Source organism: Euprymna scolopes, chromosome 3, assembly GCF_053919585.1.
Source record: "Euprymna scolopes isolate OS-2025 chromosome 3, ASM5391958v1, whole genome shotgun sequence".
In the NCBI taxonomy this organism is placed as follows: Eukaryota; Metazoa; Mollusca; class Cephalopoda; order Sepiida; family Sepiolidae; genus Euprymna; species Euprymna scolopes.
In genome coordinates, this window is record NC_136484.1 from 19,409,587 (window position 1) to 19,436,349 (window position 26,763).

The 26,763-nt window shown below is 37.5% G+C and overlaps 1 protein-coding gene across 1 annotated transcript in view; it reads right to left on the minus strand.

The window, feature by feature from the left end:
- Nucleotides 1-10,007: 10,007 nt before the first annotated feature.
- Nucleotides 10,008-26,763, minus strand: part of LOC145252645 (gamma-interferon-inducible lysosomal thiol reductase-like) — a 43,018-nt gene continuing 26,262 nt past the window's right edge. Inside the window, exons 2-7 of the mRNA XM_080112387.1 lie at nt 26,347-26,529; nt 25,740-25,817; nt 23,423-23,527; nt 16,261-16,407; nt 13,776-13,844; nt 10,008-10,677 (exon numbers count right to left, since the gene is read on the minus strand). Of these exons, the coding sequence (XP_079968513.1) occupies nt 10,624-10,677; nt 13,776-13,844; nt 16,261-16,407; nt 23,423-23,527; nt 25,740-25,817; nt 26,347-26,529 (636 nt within the window). The 3' untranslated portion in view covers nt 10,008-10,623. The remainder of the gene's footprint in view (nt 10,678-13,775; nt 13,845-16,260; nt 16,408-23,422; nt 23,528-25,739; nt 25,818-26,346; nt 26,530-26,763) is intronic.

Here is a 26,763-nt window from a genome sequence, read left to right on the forward strand (position 1 = left end):
CGACAATCCTAGATCTTATCAGGTCCACTTGCTATACCTCAACGAACTGGCTAAATAATGTTCCCAGGTATTTGGTGCAGAGTTTGTAGTAGATGCGGACCTGGGTCCTCCTCTTTCCTTGTCACTCTTTACCTCTTTCTGAACCAGCTCCTCTGCCATCTCTTTGTTGGGGAGGAGAAAGTCCCACATGGTGAAGCTCAGATGTCTGGCATTACAAACTACAGAGCCCTGTCTGCAATTGCCTTCCACAACTCTTGTATTCACTAGAGTACATTTCCCTTGATGTATTGCCTGTATTTAGTCAGGTAGAGGATCCTATACTTCTCGGGGGTCAGTTTAGAGTCCGAGGTCCTTCCCTATGCTGATTTTGCTGGTGGTGGGTTGAGAGTGATCTTTGTGGGTTTGGGTTTCGTTTTGGCTTCCTTTTGAGAGAAGCTTCCTTTTTGGTGCGCCTCTCCCTCAGTTGTATTTTCTGGAACTGCTGCCTACTTGGTTTGTGACTCTGGACAGTATGCTCCATCGGTTTGGGATTTGGTTCCCTCTTTGAGGGAGCTAGCCTCTAGGAGAGCCTCTCCCTTAGCAATGTCTTTTAGGTCTACTGCCCCTTTTTCAGGCGATTCTGGGCAGTTTGGTTGTTTGGCTCCCTTTTTGGGAGAGCCGTCCTCATGAAGAGCATCTCCTCAGAGAAGGTCTTTTGGGCTGACGTCACTTGGTTTAGGGGTTCTGTGAGATTTGCCTCTTCAGTTTTTAATTTGGCTCTTTCTTTAGGGGAGATGCTTTTGTGAGAGCATCTTTCCAAGCAAAGTCTTTTGGGGCTCCTGCCCCTTTATTGTTGTTCCGAGCTGTATGCTACTTCCTTTTTTTAGTTTCTTGGAGCACGTCCGCACACCTTGGTGACAAAACCCAAACTCTCTGCTCTAATCTTTTGACCTGTCAATTCCAATAATGTAGCCAATTAAAGGACACGTCTCCTTAATGTGACTTCCTTTCTTAATGTGGTGTGATCAATGTCATTTATCAATTATTGTTTTGGATTTCTAAATTCTTGTGTTTATAGCTAACTACAGCAAAATCTATAAACATATCACTTAACTATTTACGTAATTAACTTTCAGCTAAACTTATTTAACCAAAACAATATTTCTATTCTTAGCCTAGCAAGGTCACTGGCGTTGTTCACTTATCACTAGATAGATAGATAGATAGATAGATAGATAGATAGATAGATAATTAACACTTTTAACCCTGCTATTATCTAACATCTTTTCCAGTGTCTGAGGTCTCCATGGTCAGTCCAAGGGTAAAGGTAAAACCCAACATCACACTTTTGACCAACGTGGAAAGTGAGGAGCTGACTTTGGCGCCAAAAAGAAGTGGCGCCAAAAGCGGTGATAGAACTGAGAGAAGGAGTGGGGAGTTAATCGGAAGAGAGAGTGGTAAGTAACAGCTCGGACCCTCCCTTGCTGGGGGAGAGCAGAGAAAGATAGACAAAGTGAGGGTTGTGGACAGAACGCTTCCCCAACAAAAGCGAGAAAAATCATCAGTGTGTTCCAGGCACGAGAATGTGTCGCCGGAACAGCACCAACGATATCTGCTTCACGTGAAGAAAAAGGTAGTAGGAACAGACGTTGTTCTAAGGTCTCGTTGATTATAGTCTAACATTTTAATTATTTTCATACGCAGAAAAAAAATTAATCATTACTAGTTTATTTCCGGTTTCTTTTAAATGGTACAAAACTTATGATAATATTAACTTACATTGTGTTACATATTATAAGAGGGGTAGTTCTGTGATACGCTTTGGGGGGTGCTTATTGCACAAATAGTTAAATAATTTAACTATTTGATCAATTTAACTTAAATTGAATTTATGAAAAATACATACATGGCTTTTATCAAGGGAGATAATCCATCAAACTTATTTTCAGATTTTGTTTTCATATAGAGATAAGTTATCTCCCTTGATAAAACATACGCAAGAAATATTTTTCGTGATTTCAAAGTTTTATTTGTCCAAATTGTGACTTCTTTATTAAAATAAAATTTCAGAAACATTAAATAATTTCTGGAGTTATATATTTTTTTTATTTTCCGTAAGCATATAATTTCTTGAGTTATATATTTTTTATTTACTATGAAAAGTTCACAACAAAACAGTAATAAACAAAAAATGAGGCATAAGACCACTCACTAGGGACTGCCAAACGATTGTGAAAAATGGACCGCATGTTTCCGTGACGTCAGATTTGCGTTAACTATACGAACTATGGAAAAGCAGAAGCGACTTAATGATTTTTTAAAACCTTTGTTTATCTTCTTCAAACTGCAATTAATAATTAATCTTTGTTATAATTTTGTTAGGTTTTAAGATTTACACAGTTTAACGATTAATAATATTATAAACATTTGTATATTAAATATGAAATACGGTTTTACTGAATGTTCATTTGGTTACCTACGGGGTTCCATATTTTGTTAGGTAAAACAAGACATACAAAATATGAGGCGGGTTTTAATCTGGCAATAAAATAGCTGACAAGGGTCATGTTTATATTAAAACTTAATATTTAAAAAAAAAATTAAACACAATTAATTAAAAATCTATGTTGTAATGGAACATTTTGAAATAATGGAATTTTAACCGTTTTAATCTTTTGAAAATTAATTAATTTTTAGAAAGTTTCTTTTTATTGGCAATTCAACTGATTATAGTGTAGCAGAAACAAATAGAACTCTTTTCTTGTGCATCAGTGCCTCCGTTGACTGTGCGATATGGCACATACTGACCAATCAGAGACATAGCGCAGGGACCTTCCTTATCCCCTAAGGAACTCTAACTGCTTCCGTTCCAGACGAGAAAAACTCCACCCTTTTCCAGCCAGACGCCAAAGAGAGCGGACATGTTTCCTCACTCTCCCTCTCTGCCTACACCGGTATCGACGATTCCCACTTGGGAATAACTACCAGGCAAAGAGGCAGACGAGTTCTATCCTAGATATATCTTTTGGACATCTTACCCTGACTCGCTTCAATAAACCTTTTCCTTGTGAAGTTTTACGAAGTTGTTTGTTCGTTTATCCAGTAGCTTGTGTCGAATTATTTATTTCATTAGGGAGTGCCCGAAAAGCACTAACTCAATTCCCTAAAATAGTATATATTAATTTTAAAAAACGCTATTTAAAAAAAAAAAAAACATAATAATATTAAATTTATATCATTTTTTTAATTACAACTTCAAGGTAATTTTTTGTTCAATATGTGCATTTAAATTTTTTAAAAATAAATATGTTTTACTTATTTGAACTCTTATGTTTCATAATAAATAGAAATTTCGATAGATTTAAATATATTTTGTCTAAATTTCGAAAAAATAAATATGGAGGGGGACACGCACTAAAAAAAAAATATTTTCCCTTGTATATTTCATGGAAATTGCATTTTATATGTAATTTCATTCTAAAATGGACAAGTATCGAAAATTTCACGAAAATCTGACCATTAGTTGATTTTTGCTAGATTTATTAAACACGGGTATGTTTTCAGTTCGAAATGCTTACTACATGGGAACGTTATTTTAAAGCGCCAATTATGTAAACACGATTTTCGTCTCGCAATTTCATTATTTTCGTTTGATGAAAATTTTTTAAAAAAACTATTACTGGTTTATTTTGCCTTTCTTCTTTTAAATGGTACAAAAGTTATATTGATAATATTAATTTACTAGCGGGGGTACCCGGCGTTGCCCGAGTGTTTGTTTCCGGGACGGGGGGAGTTTTAAAAAATGTTATGGTAGGTAAGTAGGAAGGATCAAACTCGGAGTCATGAGTAAAAGTAGGAAAATAAAGTGTGAAAAAAAAAAAAAAAAAAACATCTGCAACGTTAACAGTTCGGCCACCAAGAAAAGTCCATTCCAGTTGTTTAGGAAAAAAAAAAAAAAAAAAAAAACACTATGGTAGGTCGGCGCGAACATGAAAATATAATGTGAATTGTCCAGCAACCTAACCACTACGCTACAGAGCACTGCAACTTAGTTTAGTGATTTTAAATAACTTAACATGATAGAACTACGAAGCCAAACCGGTGTTCTCTTCTCAACTGTTCCTTGTGAACGATCTCCAAACGGTGTTAAGTGGTGGCAGGGGGAGGAGGAATTTTTAAGAGAGAAAATATTTTACCACTTCCATTGATCTTAACCGATTTTGGCCGTGACTTCTCAGCAGAAAAAGTATAGAAATCTAAGATTATCGAGGAAGTTGAGAAATAATAAGCCTATAACACACCTCAGATATTGTTCTGCCGTTTGTGCATATTATATTTGCATGAAATATCTTGATTTTTAATCCTATTAATGTCAAACTCCGACGGGAAAAAATGAGTTCATTTTATTTATATAGAGAGAAGAGATAATAAAGTTGCATCGTTTTACATATGGTGGGGGGGGGTAATTCTGTGGTGATTTTTGGTAGTGCCTAAAGACCACTCAACAATTGGGGAGCGGGTGTCTATGGTCATCCTCGTCATTGTACCTTTGCTAATCTATGTTAATCCTAGCTTAAGTTCTCATTCGCACCAGGATCATCTTTCCTAAGATTCCCAAATCATATCGCGTGTGTGTGTTTTAAATATGCATAAATATATTACAGACAGTGAAATAAATTTGTAGACATAGAATTATATAATACAAGCAGCACGTGCGTGCCCCCCCCCTCTGGTGCTGCATGTGAGATGACGTCACAAAAAATAGTGAAGAAATGATGAGTTTGGATCCCCCCGTGAGGGGGGAGAGCAGAGAAAGACAGACAAAGTGGGGGTGCGGACAGAACGCGACCTAAAAAGCTTGTCAGGTGTTCCGGGCACGAGAATGTGTCGCCAGAACAGCACTGCCTCGCACGATGTAGGTATCAGAACAGATACTACACTTTGAGATATTAACTTTTTTATTCACAGGAAAAAAAAATACAATTGGGAAAATGAACAAAAAACTTAGGCACAAGGCCAACTCAAAAAGAAGGGGGGATGGTGAGGTTGGTTGATTCATCTCGTCTCTGTTGTAAATTTTAAATGATTTTTCTCTCGGCCTTTAAATTTATATTTATGTGTATGTTGTGGGAGGGGGGGTTCCTACTTAAACCCAATTTTAAAACATTTTTTATTTATATCAAAAAATACAAAAAAGATAACAATATTAATAAAATTTCATTTGTGTCGAGAGACAAAAAAAAAACCCCGGTTAGTAAGGCCCTTCCAACCCTATCTGAAATGCTAGGCCACCCATTCCACTCTGGTTTGTAAAGGAACCAGGGTTTCACGGGCAGCCTCTAAATGGAGGGGAGAGAGGTTGTGTCCTAAATAGGGGAGAAAAGAGAAAATTGGCGGTGAAGGCGGGGAGTGTTAGTGTTTGATTTGATTTCCTCCAAGCTGGGTTGAATTTCGATACGAAGGGAGGGGGGGGGGCAAAAGAAAAAATTGTTGTTTTTGGAGGTTGGGAGTCTTGGAGGCTTTCTAATAAGGGAAACAAGATTTATTTGGCTGGCTGAGAGTCTGAAGGAAGTAGAATTGGAAAGGGAGGGGGAGGTCCGACAGAAACCCCAGAACCGCACACTCCATACCTAAGCGGGGAAGACATATTCAAATTTGGTCCCTCTTCGTACACACAGACTTGCTACCTGTATCCATCTTCTTTCAAAAGCCATACAATGCAGCTTCCTTCTGTCACATCTGATATTTACCCGTAGTTGATGTTTAAAGAAAGCGATCAGATCCTGATCAGAAAAAGGCAGCACCCCGGCCATCTTGCAGTCTTGACGTCCAAATCACCATTCTCGCCACGGCCAGGATTGCAATGTAGACCATTTGTCTCTCCCGGTCCCACGGCAGCCTCACGTTGTCCATTACGCTTGATACAGTAATCGAGCGAGGATGCTCAGGGTCGATGCAAGCCATAACCTCGCCAACATACGACCAGTACTAGTGGAGTTTGCGGCAATCAAAAAATATGTGATCAGTTGTTTCTGCAGTCATTGTCCCGCAACGGGGACAGGCCGGCGACTCCAAGAAACCAGAACTGCATTGTATATTGTTGAGGGGAAGCACGTTTCGGGCCAATTGCCAGATTAGAGAGAACGAATTGTTCAGATAACTCAAACCCGGCACCCAGATCCACGTGGAGCGGATCTCACTCTGCTGCCAACCCAAACGCGCGCATAGCGAGTCGTCGGCGGAGCCCCTGTGGAGTTCCCTACAGGTGGCAGTCACAAGGTCGCTGGACCCTGGTAGTCATTTTATCGCGGCTTGGCACTCTTTCAGGAAGGCTGAATCTCCCCGCAGCCTCCGACAACTCTCGATAGCGGGGTCAAAAATGAGGTCAGGAAAGGCAGCAGTGATCACGGGGTGCCACGGTTGATCATCTTGAAGATAATGGCTAAGGAAGGCCAGCCTCTCGGCGTCTCAATGACACTTCAAGTCCGGCATTCCCAAACCTCCCTCACACAGACGTTGAATACAGACTTGTCTGCTCACCCAGTGTCTTCCTCTGTCCCAAAGGAGTGAGGACAAGAGTTCGACAAGAGCTGTTAGGTATTGTGCAGGCAGAGGAAATACAGCCAGTCAGTAAAGGATAAGAGGGAAGATGTATGTCGTGCACACCTCAGCTCTACCTTTTAAGGAAAGTTTCCTAGGAAGCCACGCGTTGACCGCAGCCTCCACCTTTGACCGTACCTCCGACCAATTTTTATAAAGCTGGAGACCCGGTCCGAACCACATGCCAAGGATCCAAACCAGGCCATCCATCCAGCTGAAGGGCACTGGGAGGTTTGCATTGCCACTCCAGGCGCTTAACCGCAGTCCGACCGACTTACTGCGGTTTATCTGGGCCCCCGTGATTTTTTGGTACTGTGCAAGTGCCTCCGACATGACCTCGATGTCTCTGAAGCTCAACACGAAGACCGTGACATCATCAGTGAACGCGGATACCTTGGCAACTGGGCCGCCCGGCAGAGCCATTCCATGCCGGTCCGAATTTGCCTCCCCACGTCTCAGCTTGCGGCCAGGACGCGAAACAGGGGCGACAACAGACAACCCTGACGAGCTGACCGAGAGATAACAAAGGGTTCTGAGTGATTTCCGTTGACTTGCACGACAGCTGTGAGCTGTTGATACATCATGGAGATCCACTTGCAGAAGTCAGGTTTAAAACCAGCGGCCTCTAAGACAGATGCCAGGAAACGATGGTCGACCCTATCAAAGGCTTTGGACTGATCTAAGTTGATCAGCGTGGCTTCTGTGTCATCATCTATTCCCCTCTCAAGGATCGTGCGGATCAGGTGCAAGTTGTTCTGAATCGATCTCCCCTTCACAGCGTAGTTCTGTTCTGGTTCAACCAACCCGTCGATAACAACCTGCAGCCAATTCGACAGGACTCTTCCTGCCATGTCCATCACCTTTCCGCAGCAATGTGATCACTCCCTTGATTACCTGCCCTGGGATGGATCCCTGAGCAAATCAATGGTTGAAAACATCCGTCAGAATAGGCAGAAACATGGGTGACAGCCTCAAATACAGTTTGTATGGCAGACCATCAAGTCCCGGCAATCTGTCACAGCTGACCTGCTTCAGCGCAGTAAAGACCTCCCGCTTCATCACCCGGCCTTCGCAACTAGCCGCTTTAGCCGCATCAAGACGGGGAGAGTCGGCCAAATAGTTGCTAAACTCAAGGACCGGAAGATCGGGCTGCTACATAAAATGCTCCTCGAAATGTTCTTGAAACCCCTCGCAGATCTCCTGAGTCGATTCAAGGATGCATCCATCCGGGTGTCTAACTTTTGCAATGTATTTGTCCGAGCCATGCCTAGAAATCTCACGATGTGCGACAGCATCAGAGTTGACTGCTTTGTTTCCTATTTTTCTAAGCCTAGCTCTGATTACTTGACCTCCATAGTGCTCGCTAGTCTTGCGCAGAAGGTCCTGCCTAGCTAGTTCCTGACTAACCCTATCACCCTCCCCCCGTAGCCCGGGCTACTTTCTGCTCTAGCTGCTCCTTTGTCTTAGCCTTATCTAGTGCGAGACGCTAGGCATACTTGACGAAGAAGCTTCTAATGTTGGCTTTTAGACCTAACCACCACTTGCTCCCGGTAATCGCCCCTACTAGTGCTTTTTTAATTCTCTTAACTGGTCTTGGAAGTCTTGTATCTCCAGAAGGGAGGTGTTTAACTTCCAGCAGAGTTACTGAATGGAAGATGCATGAGGACCCCAAGGGTATTGAAACAACAACTAGGGGATGAACAAACAAAGGTAGAGCTGAATAAAAAAGGTATGACCGAAAGAATGGCCATCAACAGGTTCATGTTCAGAACAAAAGAATCAGACTCTTGGAACCCGGAAAGATTGTGCGGATTACTGATAAGCCAAGGTCACACCTGGTAAAACTTGCTGTCATTAAGGCCAACAAAGGGCAAGGCAGACAATATGAAGTGCCAGCACCAACTGAAAAATTTGTTGTGACACACACCTAGTTCCTTATCTTCACAATACTATGCCAGCGCAAGGCCCAAGGTCAGCCGATGGTCACCTATCAACCATTCCAAGCATCCATCCACCAGTTCCAAACTGCGTAGATCAAGCAGGACGAGCAAAACTATGCAGAGGCTCGACTTGTGATATAGAACAAATGAACTATCTCCCTTTCCTTCCCCGCAAACTGCTTCCAGCCATTACAGTCCAATGTATTTCTTGTTCGATACAGAAGGGGATGTTGTAGTATTAGTATTAACAGTCCCATCCAGTCCTCCTTCCACTCCTCTCCCATATCCTTTCTTCCGGTTTCAGGCTCATGGTTGAGCAGTTCCAGTTTGTAGACTCTGTGAATAAAACGTGTTTCATTATCCTCTTCACGTCCTTATCTAATCCCTAACCATCCGCACTCATTAATATCACAACAGGTACATTCTTAGATCCCACCTTAAAATTGAATATTTTAAAATGTAAAAATAAAGAATAAAAAGTGTAATATGGTGTTATGAGCTGGGCGAAAAGGGACATAAGGTTCCTTGTTCTATCTCGGGCAAGGTCGGTTATTCTTGCTAGTATATTCATAATATTAAACTAGAATTTGAATTCTATGTACTAAACTTAATCAGAAAATATGTGATGTTCAAATTCTCGTTTAAAAAATATATTGTTTATTTATTAATTACCTGGCGATTAAATCAACCATTTTTATTTTTTCAAATAAAGATTTGTTTTTTTTTTTCTAGTTCCTGTTTGACATCGGCTTGAAGGCATATCAATGCTTTTGGGGTTATTTAATTCCGGAAGCATGTTTATTGAAAACTGTTCATTGTATACGATTAATTGAATCCAAGTTGCATAACGTCAGGGTTATATTCTCTGTGTATAAAGAAGCCTCTTTATGTAAGAGTGTGTCCGAATTTAACTTAATAACAGCCAAATTAGACGCATTTAAATACTAGAACGCGTAAAAACCATTTACACGTAAGACAAGGAGAAAGAAGAGGAAGTAAAACCACTTGAAATAATTATAATCTTTTATTTAAAGAGGGAAAAATAAATTAAAAGGAGAAAGAGAAAAAAAATAATCAAGTCTGAAGTTTACCTTTTACTCGTATAAAAGACTGTATTTTGACTGCCAAAAAATGTCCCCTTTTAGCGAACCTTAAAGGTTCTAGTAACAGTTCAGGAGAGAGAAAGAATAGAATTAAAAGATAAGAAAAGATTAAGAAAGAGGCAAAACTTACTTTGAGCTAAGAATAGTTTTTTTTTTTTCAGAAGCAAGGATAATTTATACAGAATTCAATTTTAGAGAGAAGAATTGCCATTTCTGCTGGAGATAGCATAAAAATAAAAAATGTCTCGTTGGATTTTCTTCTTTTTTATCAAATATCTTCGACTTTCTTTTACTCATATTTGTCGGCTTTTACTTGGAAAAAACATTATTTGATCTGATGAAACTTCGACAGCTTAGTCGAACAAAAACTCTTTTCTTATTAGAGAAGGCTCTTTCTTCTTGCTGCACCATCGAAGAAGAATACACTTTCCTTTCACTTCGAATATTTCCTGAGTAACAAGCAAATTATTGCTGTTTGCAATATCACTTTTTCACTCGTCTGATGTTTAACTTTTGCACTTATTTCTTTTCCTCTACACAAGACTTTTGAATTGATTTTTTAAAGACTTTTCTGTCTGAACTCCGCCAGCATTTTTCTCTTCATTTTCGTCACCTAGACGAAAATTTAACTGACGAAATAGGACCTTCATCTAGAGCCTCCTGATGTCTCGCCACGATGGGTTACTATATCCAAGTCCGACATTTTCAAACAACGACCTTTCACTCCCAAAGGCCAAGGCAGCAACTGCCTTTTTTTTTTTTTCACTTCCATTTTCACTTAAATCGGCGAGCAAAAAATCTCTCGACCAATCGTCAACAAAGAAACAGTCACGTGCTATCAGTAGCAGTCTACAACTACTTGCATAGAGGGGCGGGTTAAAGAAAGAAGAAAAGAAAGAAAGAAAGAAAGAAGGGTAGTTGGAAGAATTAAATTCTGACAAATATACACAACACATATTAACCTGATAAATCATTTATTTGATTGAATTTCAGTTTACATCTTATTCAAAGGTGACATTGTAAATATTTTTACACGCTTTCGGTTTGTCAGAACCCTGTGAAAATAGAAAAGCAAAAATTTAAGTCATTGAAAAAATGTGGAAGATGAAAAAAATAAAGGTAACATATTTGCACATCTTTTGTTTGACTGTTTTTCGAATTTCATATTTGTTTATTGTTACAAGCAAAACGTTTTTTCAATCTTTCCTAACTGTATTAACATCAAACTGATTAAGCTGATTTAATTCTAAGGATACATTAATATTTCCAAATACCGTACATATAGTAATCTCCAAACTCTCTCAAACAAATCCTAATATTCCTCATTTGCATATTTATTTTTTAAAGTTTCTAAACTTTCCACTCGAATAAAGAAAACACACAATGGCAGCATTTCGCACCAAAAATGTTAGTCACGTGACCAGCACACGTGATTCACATGTGACTCATGTGTGTCTATGCGCATAGGCGTTGTTTGTGAGTGGATGTTATGTTGACTTTTTCATTTCATCTGCAAACGAAAAAACATAAAATGTGATTTTTTTCAAATGATTAATTAACAATAGACTTTTAATTCCAAATCAAATCAAATATAAACACAATCAGTTTACATCTGAGACTCTTTTTATGATGACAAATTCAATTGGGAATTAATTCTATTCATTTATTTTCATTTTTTTTTTTTCTTAGAATTATGTCTGATGCAACAATATTCTTTCATAAATACAGCGCATTTGTGGCCACAATCTCCTAACGTGGCGCGGGATCATTTTCCCTTGCCGAACCCCAAAGACTAGCGTGTCCAGCGTTTTTTTTTTTTTTTTTGGGGGGGGGGAGCATCTCTTTTGCTTCCCTGGTTTGCTTCCCCCTGTTGACCCATTAATTGTTTCTTTTTTTGGATTTATTTCAGGTTGTTCTCTTTTTAGGCTCGACTTAAACAGCTGGCCGGTCTGTATCTGAAGTGGTTAGAGTCAAATCGAACAGAATCTTTAGTCAGGCCAAATCGGCAGGTCTGAGCCAGAGAGAGGATGGAGAAGGAGAGGGGGGTAGTTGGTCCAGGCTCCAGTGTAGAAATGCCTAGCCTGGGGTCCTGTTCCCAAAGGGGGCTTCAGCCCAATCTGGGGGCAAGATCAGGGTCCAGAAATTCTCCACCACCATCGTATGGTCCAGGCTCCGCGATAGCGTCTGGCACAGGTTCTGCTGCCTGTGTCTCTGATACAAACATTGGAACAGGCTAGAAAACGAGATCAGGGACCTCTGCCAGTGCTGCTTCCCCCTGCACCATAACGATAGAGGAGTTTGCTGCACTAGGCATCTACTCCTGTAGTTTTGACTCTGCTGTCCACCACAGTGATAGAAATAGGCCAGCTGGGAGAGGTGATCCAGCTTGGTGAGATCGATGGAGGAGGGCTTTAACTGTCAGCCTGCCCACCCATATGAGGCCAGGACTCCTAAGGTCGGGAATGAAATCAAACGGCTCCGTTGATTTCTCCATTTTGAGAACCACCAACCCACCAGTCAATGAGCCAGGCAACTGGGAACAGGCCATGGAAATAAACGAGCTAGTTACTGACTTCAACCAATCACTGGACAAAGACCTGAGGTATGGCAGCAGTAAAGACAGCAGAAGCAAAAAACCGTCGCAGAAGGTTGGAGCAAGAATTTCTCATTCCAGGAAAAAGATGGGGGTCGCTCAGCTAAGCAAAAAGAGTGTGGTAGTTGGTGTCACCCTCAGCAAGGAGCAGATGTCATCCCCAGTGGAAAAACTGGCGGATTGACCGTCACTGCCAGGGAGTTCACAGACCAAAACACAAGATTCTATGAGCTCAACTATTCCACAGGGCAGAGAACACTGCCACCAGAAGATTACCGTCAGTTGTTCAACTTGACATACAAGGAGTTGACTGACGGTAATGTTATAAAAGCCGTGCCAAGAGCTGGGGATAGACTGGTGAGAAGGATAGTATCGCTAGTCACCACAGTCTTCAAGAAAAAGAATTTAACTGGGGTACCGAAGGAAACAATGATAGAGATGCCAGGTGAGCTCAAGATCCCAGCAACATACATATGTTAGAGGGGTTCCGCCATGTGGGACCCGACTGCTGCTTACTGACGAATCTAAAATGTTACTCAATTAAGCTAATAGAGAAAGAAAATCTCAAGAATTCATCAGTTGGTTTCTTATTCTTCAAACTTTCAACTTGCATAAACCTTCACAGCATGTGGAATTCTGTTCTGCTGGGCTGCTTTCCAACTGATTACAATTTAGTTGCTTTTAAGTCCGATGTAAACAAGTTTTTGTTGAGCCATCCCCTTAAATAATTAAATAATCAAATTCTACCCAATTTCCACCACCAACGATCTTGTCTCAGTGACTACTTATTGACTCTTGTCTTTGAGTAGCCTTCAGGTCTTGATAAGTGATGACTCCTTTATAAAACAATAAATCATGAAAAGGCTGTTGTAGTTTACTTGAAGCATTGTGCATAGTATAAAAGGAGTTGTGTTTGAAGGCTATATCAATGCAGTTCGGAGGAAACACCATGGATACAAGTTAGTATATAAAAGAATAATGACAAGATTATATTACGTTTATTTACCAATATATTGTGTCATATAAAATAGTAGATGTTGATGTCCCTAATTTTCAAGAGTATTATCTCTTCTTCAGGGGGCAAATAAAAAGAAATGCTCGCCGAACAGTTAAATAATTTTATTTTTATTTTCTCTCCTGAAGAAGAGATACTACTCTCGAAAATTAGGGACATCAACACCTGCTATCTTGTACAACACATTATGTTGATAAATAAACGTAATATGATCGAAAATTATTGAAAATTCTTTCTAATATTGGTTTTATTTTTTATATACTAACTTGTGAATATGGTGCTTCCTATGAATTGCATTGATATAGCCTTCAAACACAACTCCTTTCATAAATAAATTATTTTGGGGATTGGGATTTAGAGGATATCTTGTTGGTGGGATTTAAATGTCTAAATAAAAACGTTGGTATCATCTGACTTTTGTGGCAGAGAAAGTTTAAAGACTCCAACTTTCCCCCTACACAGACACAAACATACACTGAATTCAAATTTCATTAAAAGGGGGTTAAAAAAAGCGGCATTCACAAGATAGGTATTAAAAGATTTACCGTATATGTGTTGCATACCAAACCGGTTAAATCGTTCAGTGCTTCTCTTTGCAAATCTTCGGTGTGTACCTGCAACAAAAGACGAGATCATCTGAATTTCTTTATGAACGTAAATTTATTTCATAATAGAATTAACATTACATTTCTGAATTTTTTAGATGAGCATTGGTTATTCGTATTATTTGTAATCTTCAGACGGCTGTTCTCATCTTGAGTGCCATTTGCTCAACGTTTTGGTCGATGTAACCTCCGACTTTCTTCAGGTGTATCTTGTCAAACTCAGGAATGCTTTTGTCATACTCTGGAATCTGGATGGAATTTCGTACGGAACCATTTTATTTACTTTGCTATGATAGCATGGACTCATTCTGTCAGCCATGACTGGATAGAGGTTCTAATTAATTCGCAACTGTATTTTTCAGTCACCCTTCAAACTTCAACTGCCCATTGTCTCAATTTTCTTTTTCTCATGATTAAAAAATATATCTTACGCTAATAATCGTACTTTCATATGCAAAAGAGAACAATTATAAAATGGCATCATAAAATGAGGAGTAAAATATGATTATCAAAATATTGTTATAATATTCATAACATTATTCAACTTTTCTTGTGAAAATATTAAATAAACTCTCAATGCCCCCCTCCTTCCCTGACCTGAACCTTATGGACTATTTCGTTTGGTCATATGTCAGGAAAATCACCAACATGACATTCCACACCAAAGCCAGTCTGATTGCCACCATCCAACAAGTATTCGCTGAGTATTCGCTGAGTATTTGTTGAGTATTCGCTGAGCTCTCCTGCTGGCACTTGTGGAAAAAGGCATGCTCCCAGTTCTGAAGCCATATCGAGGCAGTGATTGAGGCTAAAGCCGGTTACATTGAATAGATATCAGCTCTAATACATACTCAAGTTACCTGAATTGATTTTTTCAATAAACGTTTTAAAATAAAGCAATGCTGTTGTTTTCTCTAAGTTGACAACTTTATCATGGCATCCTGCACAAAAAATGAATAAAAAATTATTGAATAAAAAATAAACTGATCAAACACCTAAAACAAAAATGAGAAAAAAGATTACTTATTAACTTATCAAATTTATAAAAAGTGAGGCAACCCCTTCTTCAAAACAGAGCAAAGGAAGTAGAAGGTAAAAATCAGCCGAACCTTTGTATGAGAGAAGCTCTGCCATTAACGAATGTAAACATTAACTCATGGACAGGAATAACAATGAATCTGATAGGGGTGCTAGCTAAACTTATACAAAACACCCATGAATCCCATATATTTTAAGCTGGCAAGTCCCTATGGTCTTTAAAGGCAGAAGACTCGGTATGGCCTTATTTCAGATATATTTCCATAACCTACTATCTAGCTCTACTCATGTATTGAGCACTGTTGAAGTAAATACTGATAATCGATACATAAAATATTATATCTCTTTATAACTTTCTATGTGGATATATTAAATAATTATAATACATACATACATACATACATACATACATGATGATTGCTGCATCTTTCCAGATGATCATGGTCACATTGAGTTCTCCCTATCTCGTCGTCCATGCCATCTCAGATGATTCTGCACTTGCTGCAGATTTGCACATTTTGAAGCAGATGTGACATACAAATTGAGCAAGTTCTACTGAGTGTACTTCCTTTGAAGGTTGAAGAGTGTTTCATATGTCTTCTTAAACGAGCAGTAGATTTGCAAACTTTGCTGCATATTAAACAGATTGTTTGCCTCAGACCAATAGGTACAAATTTGACTTGAACATGAGTTTTGTGTGATTTAAGGTGGATGACATAACCAGCTTTTGACAAAAGCACTCGTTCATAAGTGTCGCATTTCCAAGCTCTCACTTCAGATTCAGATTTCTTTTCTCTAGAGCATCACACCTTTCATGTACAAGCTTTCGCCACTTCGACCTTGGCAGAGTAAGTTCTTCCCATGTGTTGATGTTGATTTGCAGGACTTTCAAATTCAAATCCATGAGCCCAAATGCCTGAGGGAGTATCTATACAAATATGATGTTACAGAGTCTTAGCTTTGTACGACAGCTAAGTCTCTCTCTCGGTTCAAAATGTTGAGATCCAGCAATAAGCAAGAGCAATATAGCCAGCAACAAATTAAACTGCAGACCAGCTTAATGCGGGTAATGGTCTTCCGCTTTATGGTTTTTTAAATCAGAGATTTGCTTCTCCTAGAAAGGTTGCCTTCACCACGGCTTACGGGAGCCCTCTCCACCCCAATACACATATACACACACACAAATACATACATACATGCATACATACATTTAAACACAGGCGAGATTTATTTTATTTAACGACAGTTTTAAGATATACACAACATTTCGAAATATTTTAAATTTAAATGTATGTTTTAAAAATAAATAAATAATATTCAAAGATCAACTTGTCTTATTTAGCTTTCATTTTTTTTTTTAAATTATGTAGACAATAGTTTTACTTACCCCATTTACAACTATCCAGGGTACACTAGTCATTGGAGGATCCAAATTATCTGTCTTCTCAGCTACAGCTTTTTGCAACTCCATTCCTTTTGAAGAATGGCTGCACTCAAAGAGTTTATCGACATCAATTTTTAATTTGTTTCCACACTGTAAAAGAAAAAAAGAAAACATAATAAATTCTTTAAAAGAAGAAGATAGTGTACTACACATGAAATGTACATGTATATATGTTGAATTCAACATATATACATTCAATATACATATGTTGATGTTTTATGTGTGTGTAAAAGGAGCCTACAGCAGCAGGGAGGTGACGATGGCCAAGTGGTTAATAACACGAGCTGATAACCTGGGTGTTCCAAGTTCGAACCCAGTTTGTTCCAGAGAATCACTTTCACTTAGGAACGTTGGCAACCTTTGTGTGGTCTCTCTCATGAATACCCTGTATGCTTCTAGAAAACGTTCTAAATTCACTTTAGAAAGATATTGGAGAAACGAATCCCAAACCACATTCCAAGTTGATTTGTCAAGATATATGCAGATGACACTATAGAAACACTCCAAAGGCCAACAATGACACTATAGAAACACTCCAAAGGCCAACAATGACACTATAGAAACACTCCAAAGGCCAACAATGACACTATAGAAACACTCCAAAGGCCAACAATGACACTATGGAAACACTCCAAAGGCCAACAATGACACTATAGAAACACTCCAAAGGCCAACAATGACACTATAGAAACACTCCAAAGGCCAACAATGACACTATAGAAACACTCCAAAGGCCAACAATGACAAAGATCTCTCTGAGTCTCTCTCCTCAGACCTTAAGCATGTGGTGTAATGGGGTAAAAAGTGGTTAATTTTAATGCATCCGAATCCAAGCTTTTGTCTTTTCACCATAAACACTCTGATCCACACTTGGCCCCAATTGATATAATTGGCTCTCGGCTAAAAGAGACTTCCTGTTTTGACAAACTTCTGAGCCTGACCTTTAATCCTGACCTAAAATCGAAGACTTACATAAAATCCGTTGCCAAGGTCGCCGGAAAAATGGTTGCGTCATTTTACTGCTCCAGAAGATATCTAACTCCCGACGCAATCCTCTACCAGTATAAGAGCCAGATACGTCTTAAAATGAAGTACTGTTGCCATATTTGGGCGTGAGCTGCTCAAAGTACCTTATCCTGCCTTGACAAAGTTCAAAACCGGCTTTGAAACCTAGTAGGTGATGCCCTTCTTTTTATAGTTTATAGATTCCCTGCAATCTTTCGCCCACAAAAAAGACGTTGCAAGTCTATCGCCATTCTATTGTTATTTTCATGGCAAGTGCTCGTCTGAGCTTTAATCTTTGGTCTCTCAAAACCTTTACAAAAAATACTCGTCTAGTTACAACTATTATCAGCAGTTTCCCCAACTCTCTATCTGTGCCTAAATCTAAATGCAGATTCCATGAACAAAGCTTCTTTCTTAAAACTGCTCGCCTATGGAACTCTGTTCCGCTGGCCTGCTTTCCAGCTGATGACAACATGGTCGTATTTAAGTCCAATGTAAACAAGTTCTTATTAATCTGCCCTTATATAATCTATTTTTACCCTATTTCCACCAATAATTGTTAATATGCTGTTGACTCAGTAACTGCTGTACACTCAGTAACCCTTATCCTCGAGTGATCTTCAGACCTTGATAAGTGGTGACTACCATGTAAAAAAAAAATGCTAACAAAAGCATCATCATCGAATTTTACTAAAGGCACAAAAAATTGTACTTTTTCTATGGAAAGTAATCGAGACAAGGCAAGAAGCTACTTTATGTAAGGAGCTAACAAGAATGAAAGATGCCTCTTCAATGCCTGTTGCTAAATACTCAGCATTATAAGGTGAAAATCCAGGGTGAATGAAGTGATCCTGGGAAATGGGTGGTACATCTCCCTACATCTCAATGGAGTAGATAACGAAGAGGGAGAGAGCTTTGGCTTGCTCTCAACAATTGTCGATATCTTTATTTTCTTTTCATCAGTTTATTTCCACACATTATTCTATAACTTTACAGATTGAAGGATCAAGTAACAGAATATATTTTATTTGAATCCATGTAACTTCTAATCAGTGATTCGAAAACATAATTTTTATTAAAAGTTGCTATTGTAAACATATAATAGTTAAGAAAAGAATGAATATCCCGGAATGCCAGGGTTCAATACAAGGTTGAAACATACCATAACGCAAAATGAGTTTTTATGCATCTTGTTAAACACTCAGTGTTATAATGTGAGAATCAAGGGAATAGTGTCTCTTCCTACATATTTATTTAGTAGCCCTCAACTATTGTCGACATTTTTATTTTATTTTCACTATTTTGTTTCCACATAGACCATTTTATACGTTTACAGATTGTGGATGACAAGGAACGTTAACAAAATATATTTTATTTTATTTCAATCCATGTAATTTCCAATCAGTGATTCGAACACTGATCGTTTTTATTAAAAGTTGCTACTTTTGCATATATAATAGTTAAGAAACGTATGAATTCTTTTTATATAATGAGTTTTTATTTATTTATACTGTTTTTCTTCGGACTATTGTCTTAATCAACATTGATATTTATACAACGTTTCTCTGTATTATCCTCTTCTTGTGTATTTACCATTAATGTCCGATGATGCTTTTCCCATATTTAAATATACATTGGTTATTAATTTACATTTGTTGGATAGCCAGGGTCTGTATATATGTGTGTCTTGAATGCATGTGGGCTCGTGCATCGTCTAGTCATTATAATGTTCCTCTTTTCTTGTTCGTATGGGCTAGTGTCTCTCTAGTGTTTAATTAACGTATGTGTTGTATAAATAATCTAAACGTACATGTTATATACTTGTGTGTATACAAAGCGTTCACCTAAATAATGTGTAATGTTCGTACTTAGGGAAACAAATGTTATTCAATTACACAGTTCACAAACGGGATAATACATCCTTGTCCGCTTGGCATATGGACAAAGTAGACATGATTTATTGCATGGTTCTTTTTCTCAGCTTTTTTCTTTTGTCATGAAGTTCTGTAATCAAAGGAAACCCACAACGAGTTATATTTTTATATGGCCTTTATTCTGTAGGGCTGACCTGAGTCACCCTTAAAAGCCAAGAATTAGGACGAAAATAATACTATTCCCCAAGAAATAATAGTTTCTTAGCTTCTCTTTTTCTCTTCTCATAAACCGAACACAAACCAGAAACTGCTATCCAGAGTCCCTCACCATCTCCCTCCCCCTCCCTCCCTCCCTTCCCCCCCCTCTCTCTCTCTCTCTCTCTCTCTCTCTCTCTCTCCTTAACCAATCCCTAGCCAGAATGACAGGCGAGTAGGCAGTACACTCTTAGCCCCGAAACCAACGAGACATATATTGCCGGTAAACATTATTAACAAGAGGTGTACTCACTCCAAAATGTAAAAAGGCAAATAAAGTTCTTTCCTTTTAAAGGTTAACACTTTTATTGACCTTTGCGGTGTCTAGCAAACTAATCTGTCAATTTTGGGTCTAAACATTTGAAATTTATACTTAACGGGTATTCAGACATGCGGCAAGCATTTTAATTAGTTTTGTGGCGGAAATTTGGCTGCCAAAAGGTCAAAGTTGAAAGAGTTGACCTTTGCAGATTCTACCAAATTCCTCCGCTAATTTTGGATCTAAAGACTTGAAATTTTAGATCTAAGTTACTTGGACATGGGTAAAACTTTGTATTTTGATTTGAGAGGAAAACAATAAATATTAAGACGTCAAAATTGGGGTCAAAGTCTTAAAAATTGACTTCTACGAAATTACTCAGACAAATAATCCAAATTTAACTCTTATTATTTCATTAAAGAATATATATATATATATATATATAAGAAGTATAGAAGGATTCTTTAAATGGAAACTTATCGATATAAAAAAGCTCAACACGTAGGTGGAGCTTAGATGAAAGAGGGAAAGATACATGTCATTGCCTGACGAATCCTCACAAGGACGAAACGCGGCAAAAATCGATTTATTTATCTATCAAATTGTCTATCTAGCAGCGTAAACAATAGATTGAATCATGGAAAATAATTAAGTTGAGTGAGCACTGCAGGTGCAGAAAGGGTCAAGGGGTCATGTTGTGACATAAATCAAACTCTGTGGCCGATTAAGTTGCACCGGAAAGTATGCAAGCGGCGACCAAATCTGATGTGTCAGGGGTTCCAGTTTAAATAAACTGAGTTAATTTTAGTGGGTTGGTTTCAAGACGTCGAAGAAACAAGATGGGTGAAACAGGGGCGATGGTTTCCAAATGTATATAGAGAAAAAACAAGTCAAATATCGTTATTCTCTCCATTTCTACTGTGACGAAACGCCTGGGAGTGAATAAAGAATATATATAAAAACTACAGCGTCTTTGGTTCCTGTCTTGGAGCGTCTTTGTTAAAACAGGTTCCAGCTCTCCCAAGATGATTGATGAATCTCCCAGAGGCACCAGCAGAAGACAGGTATGTCATGTTCGTGTATTCTTCTATGTTCTGATGTACATGCACCCACACTCAGAGACTAGATGAGCAAAGCCGTTAAGACAAACTTATACCCTAGATGTTCACGACCTGATAAAAAGAGTTAAACAAACCGTTAAATAAAAGAAATAAAAAAAGACAAATGGATAATTAAAGACCATTTTATAATATAGCATATGAGGAACTATGTTTATTCAATAATATTTCACCTTTTATTTATAACAATCCTTTAATTTATGAAGCTCCCTTAAACAGATTATAAACAAATGATAGGAAAATTTAAGGTGATCTCTCATATTAATGTTAAAAGTAGTTGATTAAAACTTACTAAACGTTTTTAGTAAAAATAAATGTCATAAAATATTTATGTCTATATATATATAAAAGTGAAAGTGTGTGTGTGTGTGTGTGTGTGTGTGGGTGTGTGTGTCTGTGTGTCTGTGTACATTTCCCTACACAATAACTTTGTCAATTTTTAGTCTACAGACTCGAAATTTGATATACAGGTTACTGAGATTTGGAAAAATCGATGTGATCGGTTTTAGGCCAAAACTTTGGCGATTAAGGGGTCAAAGTTCAACAATTTGACCTTTGAGAACTCTACCAAACTCCTCTGACAATTTTTGGGTCTACGCACTTGAAATTTTAGATATAGGTTCCTTGGACATGGATCTAACTTAATAACTTGATTTGAGCCCAAAACAATAAATTTTAAGGGGTCATAATAGGGGTCAAAGTTTTACAAAAATGACCTCTGCGGTCTCTTTCAAATTACTCAGACAATTTCTGGTCTAAATATTTGAAATTTTACGTAAAGGGTATTCAGAGATAGGGCAAGCTTTTTCATCAGTTTGAGTCGAAAAGTTTTAGTTACCAATATATAAATGTATGTATGTATGTCTGTTTGCATGTCTGCCTGAAACTTTCAATAGAGGCGACGGATTTTACCAAGATCAGTATCGTTTTAAAATTCGATCTTTCATACGACAAATATCGAAAAATTGGCTAAAAACATTAATATCTTCCCTTTCAACTAGGCACTTTTCTACACTTTTTTTGCCGATATTTTTTAAAGTTATCCTCTCCTTTAGATTGTCTAGCCTTAATTTAAAAAAATATCGCTTCCGGTTTGGCGGTGGTCGTAACAGCATAAACGTTAGGTTTTACCTCGTTCTTTTCCTCCTTTGCGGTACGGGTTCGAGCCTGCCTTCCTACTATCACTTTTTTTTTTTTTGCACAACATACAAATCCAAACACCCGGACAACGCCGGCCGCCCATGCTAGTATGCAATAAAACTAGATTTATAGCCATGTAAAATTTAGGTCTAATTAATCAAAGGTTATTACGATGAATAAATTAATAGATTAGATAATTAGTTTTATATAAAAATAAATATAAATACATACAGTATAGATTTAACAGTTATCAATATTATCTAAGTGAATAAATATAGACGAATTATAAATAATAACTTAATAAAATATTTTTATTTAAATATATATCAAAATGAATACAATTTATTAAGATAGGAATTTGAAGCTGGTGACTTTACGAAATTTGAAAATTCAAAGGTAGCATAACAAAATGAAAAATAATTGAAATTTCTCTCCCAATTTTCGGATTTTGTAATCATGTCCATATGCCTTTATTTTCTCTTAAAATGATAAATTCTTATTCTTCTGATGAGTTAAGGGCAGAATAAATTCAAAAATTGACATAATAATTACATGAACGATTCTGTGCTATGAAACAGGTGCTGTCAAGAATTGTGCATGTCAGCGTACTTAAAAAAAATAAACGGTAAGATGTTCAACATCTTGAAATTTAGAATATGGACTTTTGTAATCTGCATTGTTAGATATCTTTGGCAGCAGTGCCGATCCTGTGGCCTGTTAGGTAGAGCTACTGGCTAGCAATTCAATGGTTGCGAGTTTGATCCCAAGCTTGTCAAGCAATATTAAAAAGCTGTGAAACGGTATTTTTGTGGATCACTATATATATATAAACAGCACAATCACGTTGACACACCGGTTCTCGCCAGATCACCAAAGTTAAGCAATGTTGAGCATAGCCAGTACCAGATGGGTGATCGTTTGGGAAGACTAAGTGCTGTATGTTCCGTGCTGAGTCATAGAAATTTCCAGGTTGGTATTTGGGGGCGCATAATTCACTGAGAGTGATGCACCTCCAGTCTTCGTAAGGCCATGCATCTAGAAGAAGGTAACTGATGTAAAAACCTGCGTTGTACAGTGTGCTTTGTCTTGCAGCAGTCATCTGCACCGACAAGCAGTAATAGCAAATTTTGTGGTTGGTTCTACACAACGCCTTCACCACTATAAAAAAATCATCTATGTGGATTTCCGAGCAACTTAGTTGTTGTGCCGGAACCTCATATATCGAAATCGATGGGAGAGTCCATCATATATATTATTTAATCTACAGAAACTATAATTTCTTATAAATAAATGAATATATTATAATGAAATCATGGATCTGCGATCGATCTGATCGCTATTCATTTTGTCAAAAAACTATGGCATATCCCAATTATTAGCACAAGGAGGGGAGAGAGAGAGCAATACAGAACGTTGTTGAATGTATAGCATGGATTTCAATATAAAAATCTTACAATTAGATAAGACATGTACGAGGTGTATCGACCTTTAATTTGTCGGGAGACGCAACTGACGTAAGGGAATCCTTTTGATTCTGAAAGGAGATTCAGTGCACAATTCTGAAAAAAAAAAAGAAAGAAAATCGATTAGTAAGAGAAAAGAACCGATTTAGTAATCGATTATTCTTTATTATATTCCTTAGGTAAAATATTCCTTTTTGTACCTTTTTGTCAATTTTCTTATGGTACAGGGTAACTTCAATAAGTTTCCAGACTTTTTTCGTATGGGCACTTTTATTGATAATACACACATGAAACTCTAGTCATCTTTAAAGTAATCTCCTCCAGCTGCAATTCACTTGTTGTACTGTTTAAACAACTTCTAGATGGCCCTATGGAAAAGTGTAAGCGTTTCAATGATCCTCATCACAGCCTCTTTCATCTCCTCAATTGCCTCATGAGGGCAGCCTCCAAGGTTTTCCTTGAGATTAGAGAATAATCAAAATTACATGGAGCAAGGTCTAGACTAGAGGAGGGTAAGGAACTGTCTTGATGCTCATCTTGATCAAATAGTCTGTGACAAGGATGAAGTTGAGGACTGGTGCATCCATGCATATCTTCTGCATCTTCAGTTCTTCGCCTTGCGAATAATTGCATGTACAGTTTCCACACTGGTATCAAACTGTACACTTATTGTCTCTATAGACACAAGATCCATGAAATTCTGGTAAATGTAGGATTATGTAACAACAGAACACCGACCGCTCTAATTTGTTTTTTATGGGGTAATCGTGGTCGGTGACAACGAATCTGATACTCAAACTGGGGGTAAATTTACCGTTTGCATGGTATTAACCCCTGAACCCACAAACTACTTTCCGCCATTTTACAACTTCCGTTTACGCTACGTGCATGGCAGCATAAATGATGGCTTGCTTCACCTAGCAAACTGCCTTCTCTGCGGAAAATTTAAAATTAGCTGAAAAAGAAATAAAACAAGAAAAGGAAAGCACTCAAAGTTGGGGCGGAGGGGGGGGGGTAATTTAATTGGTTTTTTTCCTGGAACATAGAATTGTCAAATTTTTAAAAAGTACATTATAACACTTTTGGGGTGGAAAAAGTCCAAGCATTTTTTTTTTACTTTCGAAATGACGACACTGAAATAATATATACGAAATCTGGACAAATTAAAATAGCATATTTAAGCGTATTTTACACCTGGGCAAAGCCGGGTGCCATCCCCACTAATAATAATAAAAAAAAAAAATGCATTCATTCAATCTGCACGTTTCACAATAAAAATGCTATTTTTAAATGCTATAAACATGACATAATATGCTCTCAACCTACGCAAATATATATATATAATTATAAAACTCAAATGACCTTGTAACAAGTGATGCAATCCACTTTCCGGTTTACGACATCCAGTTGTGCATGCGCACATAAACATTAACCCATAACAACATAAACAAATAAACACAAATTGCTTCTTTTGCAGATTTTGACCTGCACACTGAAATATTAATGTTATTATTTCGAAATTATTATTTAATATGGGAAGAGTGGGGGTGTTTTGCAACTATTCTTGATTACAACTATACTGTCGCTATTTTCTTACAACTAAACAACTTTAACCCGTTGACAATCATAAGAACAATTGTAGTAAAGCCAAGACTACTACTACTACTACTCTATCCGTCCCTTTTCCTTCCTTCCTTCTTTCTTTTTTATTTTTTGTTTACATTTCTAGATACAAAATAGTTGTGTGAGAACGGTGAATTTGTTAACACATTTACTAATCTGTTTCAATATTAGTTTTATTTTATTTTATTTATTTAGGTTTTATTTTTTAGCTTCAGGTTTTATTAATCATTTTTTTTAGATTTTAAGTTTCTATAACTTGGTTGAAGGATTCCAATATGGGTTTTTAATTCTTATATTTCTCATCGGTTGGTTCATGTGCGTTTTTGCTGCTAAATGAGTTTCGTCAGCGTTCGATTTGTAGGAAAATCTTGTTTAATTTTCGATTTTTGAGCGATTATTCGGAAAAATAGGTAACTTTACACGAATAGGGAGGATTTTTTTTCCCTGTTTGAGTGATCCGTTCGTGATTTTTCATTTTAATATACTTTCAAAGAAATGTTTCTGTTATGTAAAAAAAAAAACTATTTTCTTTACGTCACAAGTGTCATGCTCATACATGAATTCCATAGCTAATATAACATACTGACCCAACGGGTCACAGGTAGTCTAGTATATATATATATATATATATATATATATATATATATATATTGATGCAATTCTTCATTTGTAATTTAATACCTACTTCAATAAGATTACCTTCGCATTCCAACGGTCCATGTTGACATTTGTATGTAGTTGATCCATCAGGATTTTCTGTGATCTGTGAAAAAAAATATAAAACTTCATTACATTAAGGTTACATTCCCTCAGCATGTTAAAATTTCGGTACACATTTTACAGATCCGTTTCATTATGTCAACACCGTCTCTTTTCGTGCATATACTCTTCAGAAAAATTAGAAATTCTTTGCTTAGATAGAAAAAAATGCATGACAATATAATGCTGCAAGAAGGAAAAAGTTCACAGATGATTCAACATCGTACTTAACTCCATGTCTTTAGGTTTTGATTTCGATCTCAGCATGAGTATTTTGTTCCGGTATCCATGTACCAAAATGTTAACATGCTGAAGGAGCAGTTTTGCATGAAAAGTAAATATTTAGATCTTGTAAATGTAACTATACTGTTATTCTTTTATATACTCTATTGTTATATTTGAGATACATTGAGCTTCTAAGCAAAATAACTGGTACACATAAAGAGTGAAATATAATTGAAAAAAGTTTTTAAAAATAACACACGTGTGTGTGTGTGAGAGAGAGAGAGAGAGAATGTTTACTTGCAACTTACATTAGCCTTTCCAAACGGATATAAGGTCAAGTTCATGATAGACCCGACATTATTGTAGGCTCTTGTTGCTTGTCCAATGATGAAATTGATGCTGTCAGGACACAATGATTCATAGTGAATGTCGATGTTAACGTTCGGGGCATTGGCAGCTGGATACAGGTACCTTTTGCATGCATCTTTTACCTGGACGAATTAAAAGAGATAAAACATCACACATTTTAAAACCTGGAATTTTTCAATAATAATAGGACCATACACATAATGCCACGCTGCCTATTACTCACGCAAACATATTCACACTAACAAACATATAGGCATACACATGTTACGTAATCGCTTTAATCGGTTGCTTTGCCAGTTTCTATAATGTTTACATGTACTTTTTTTGTCGCTGGTACAAAATGTATACACACACTG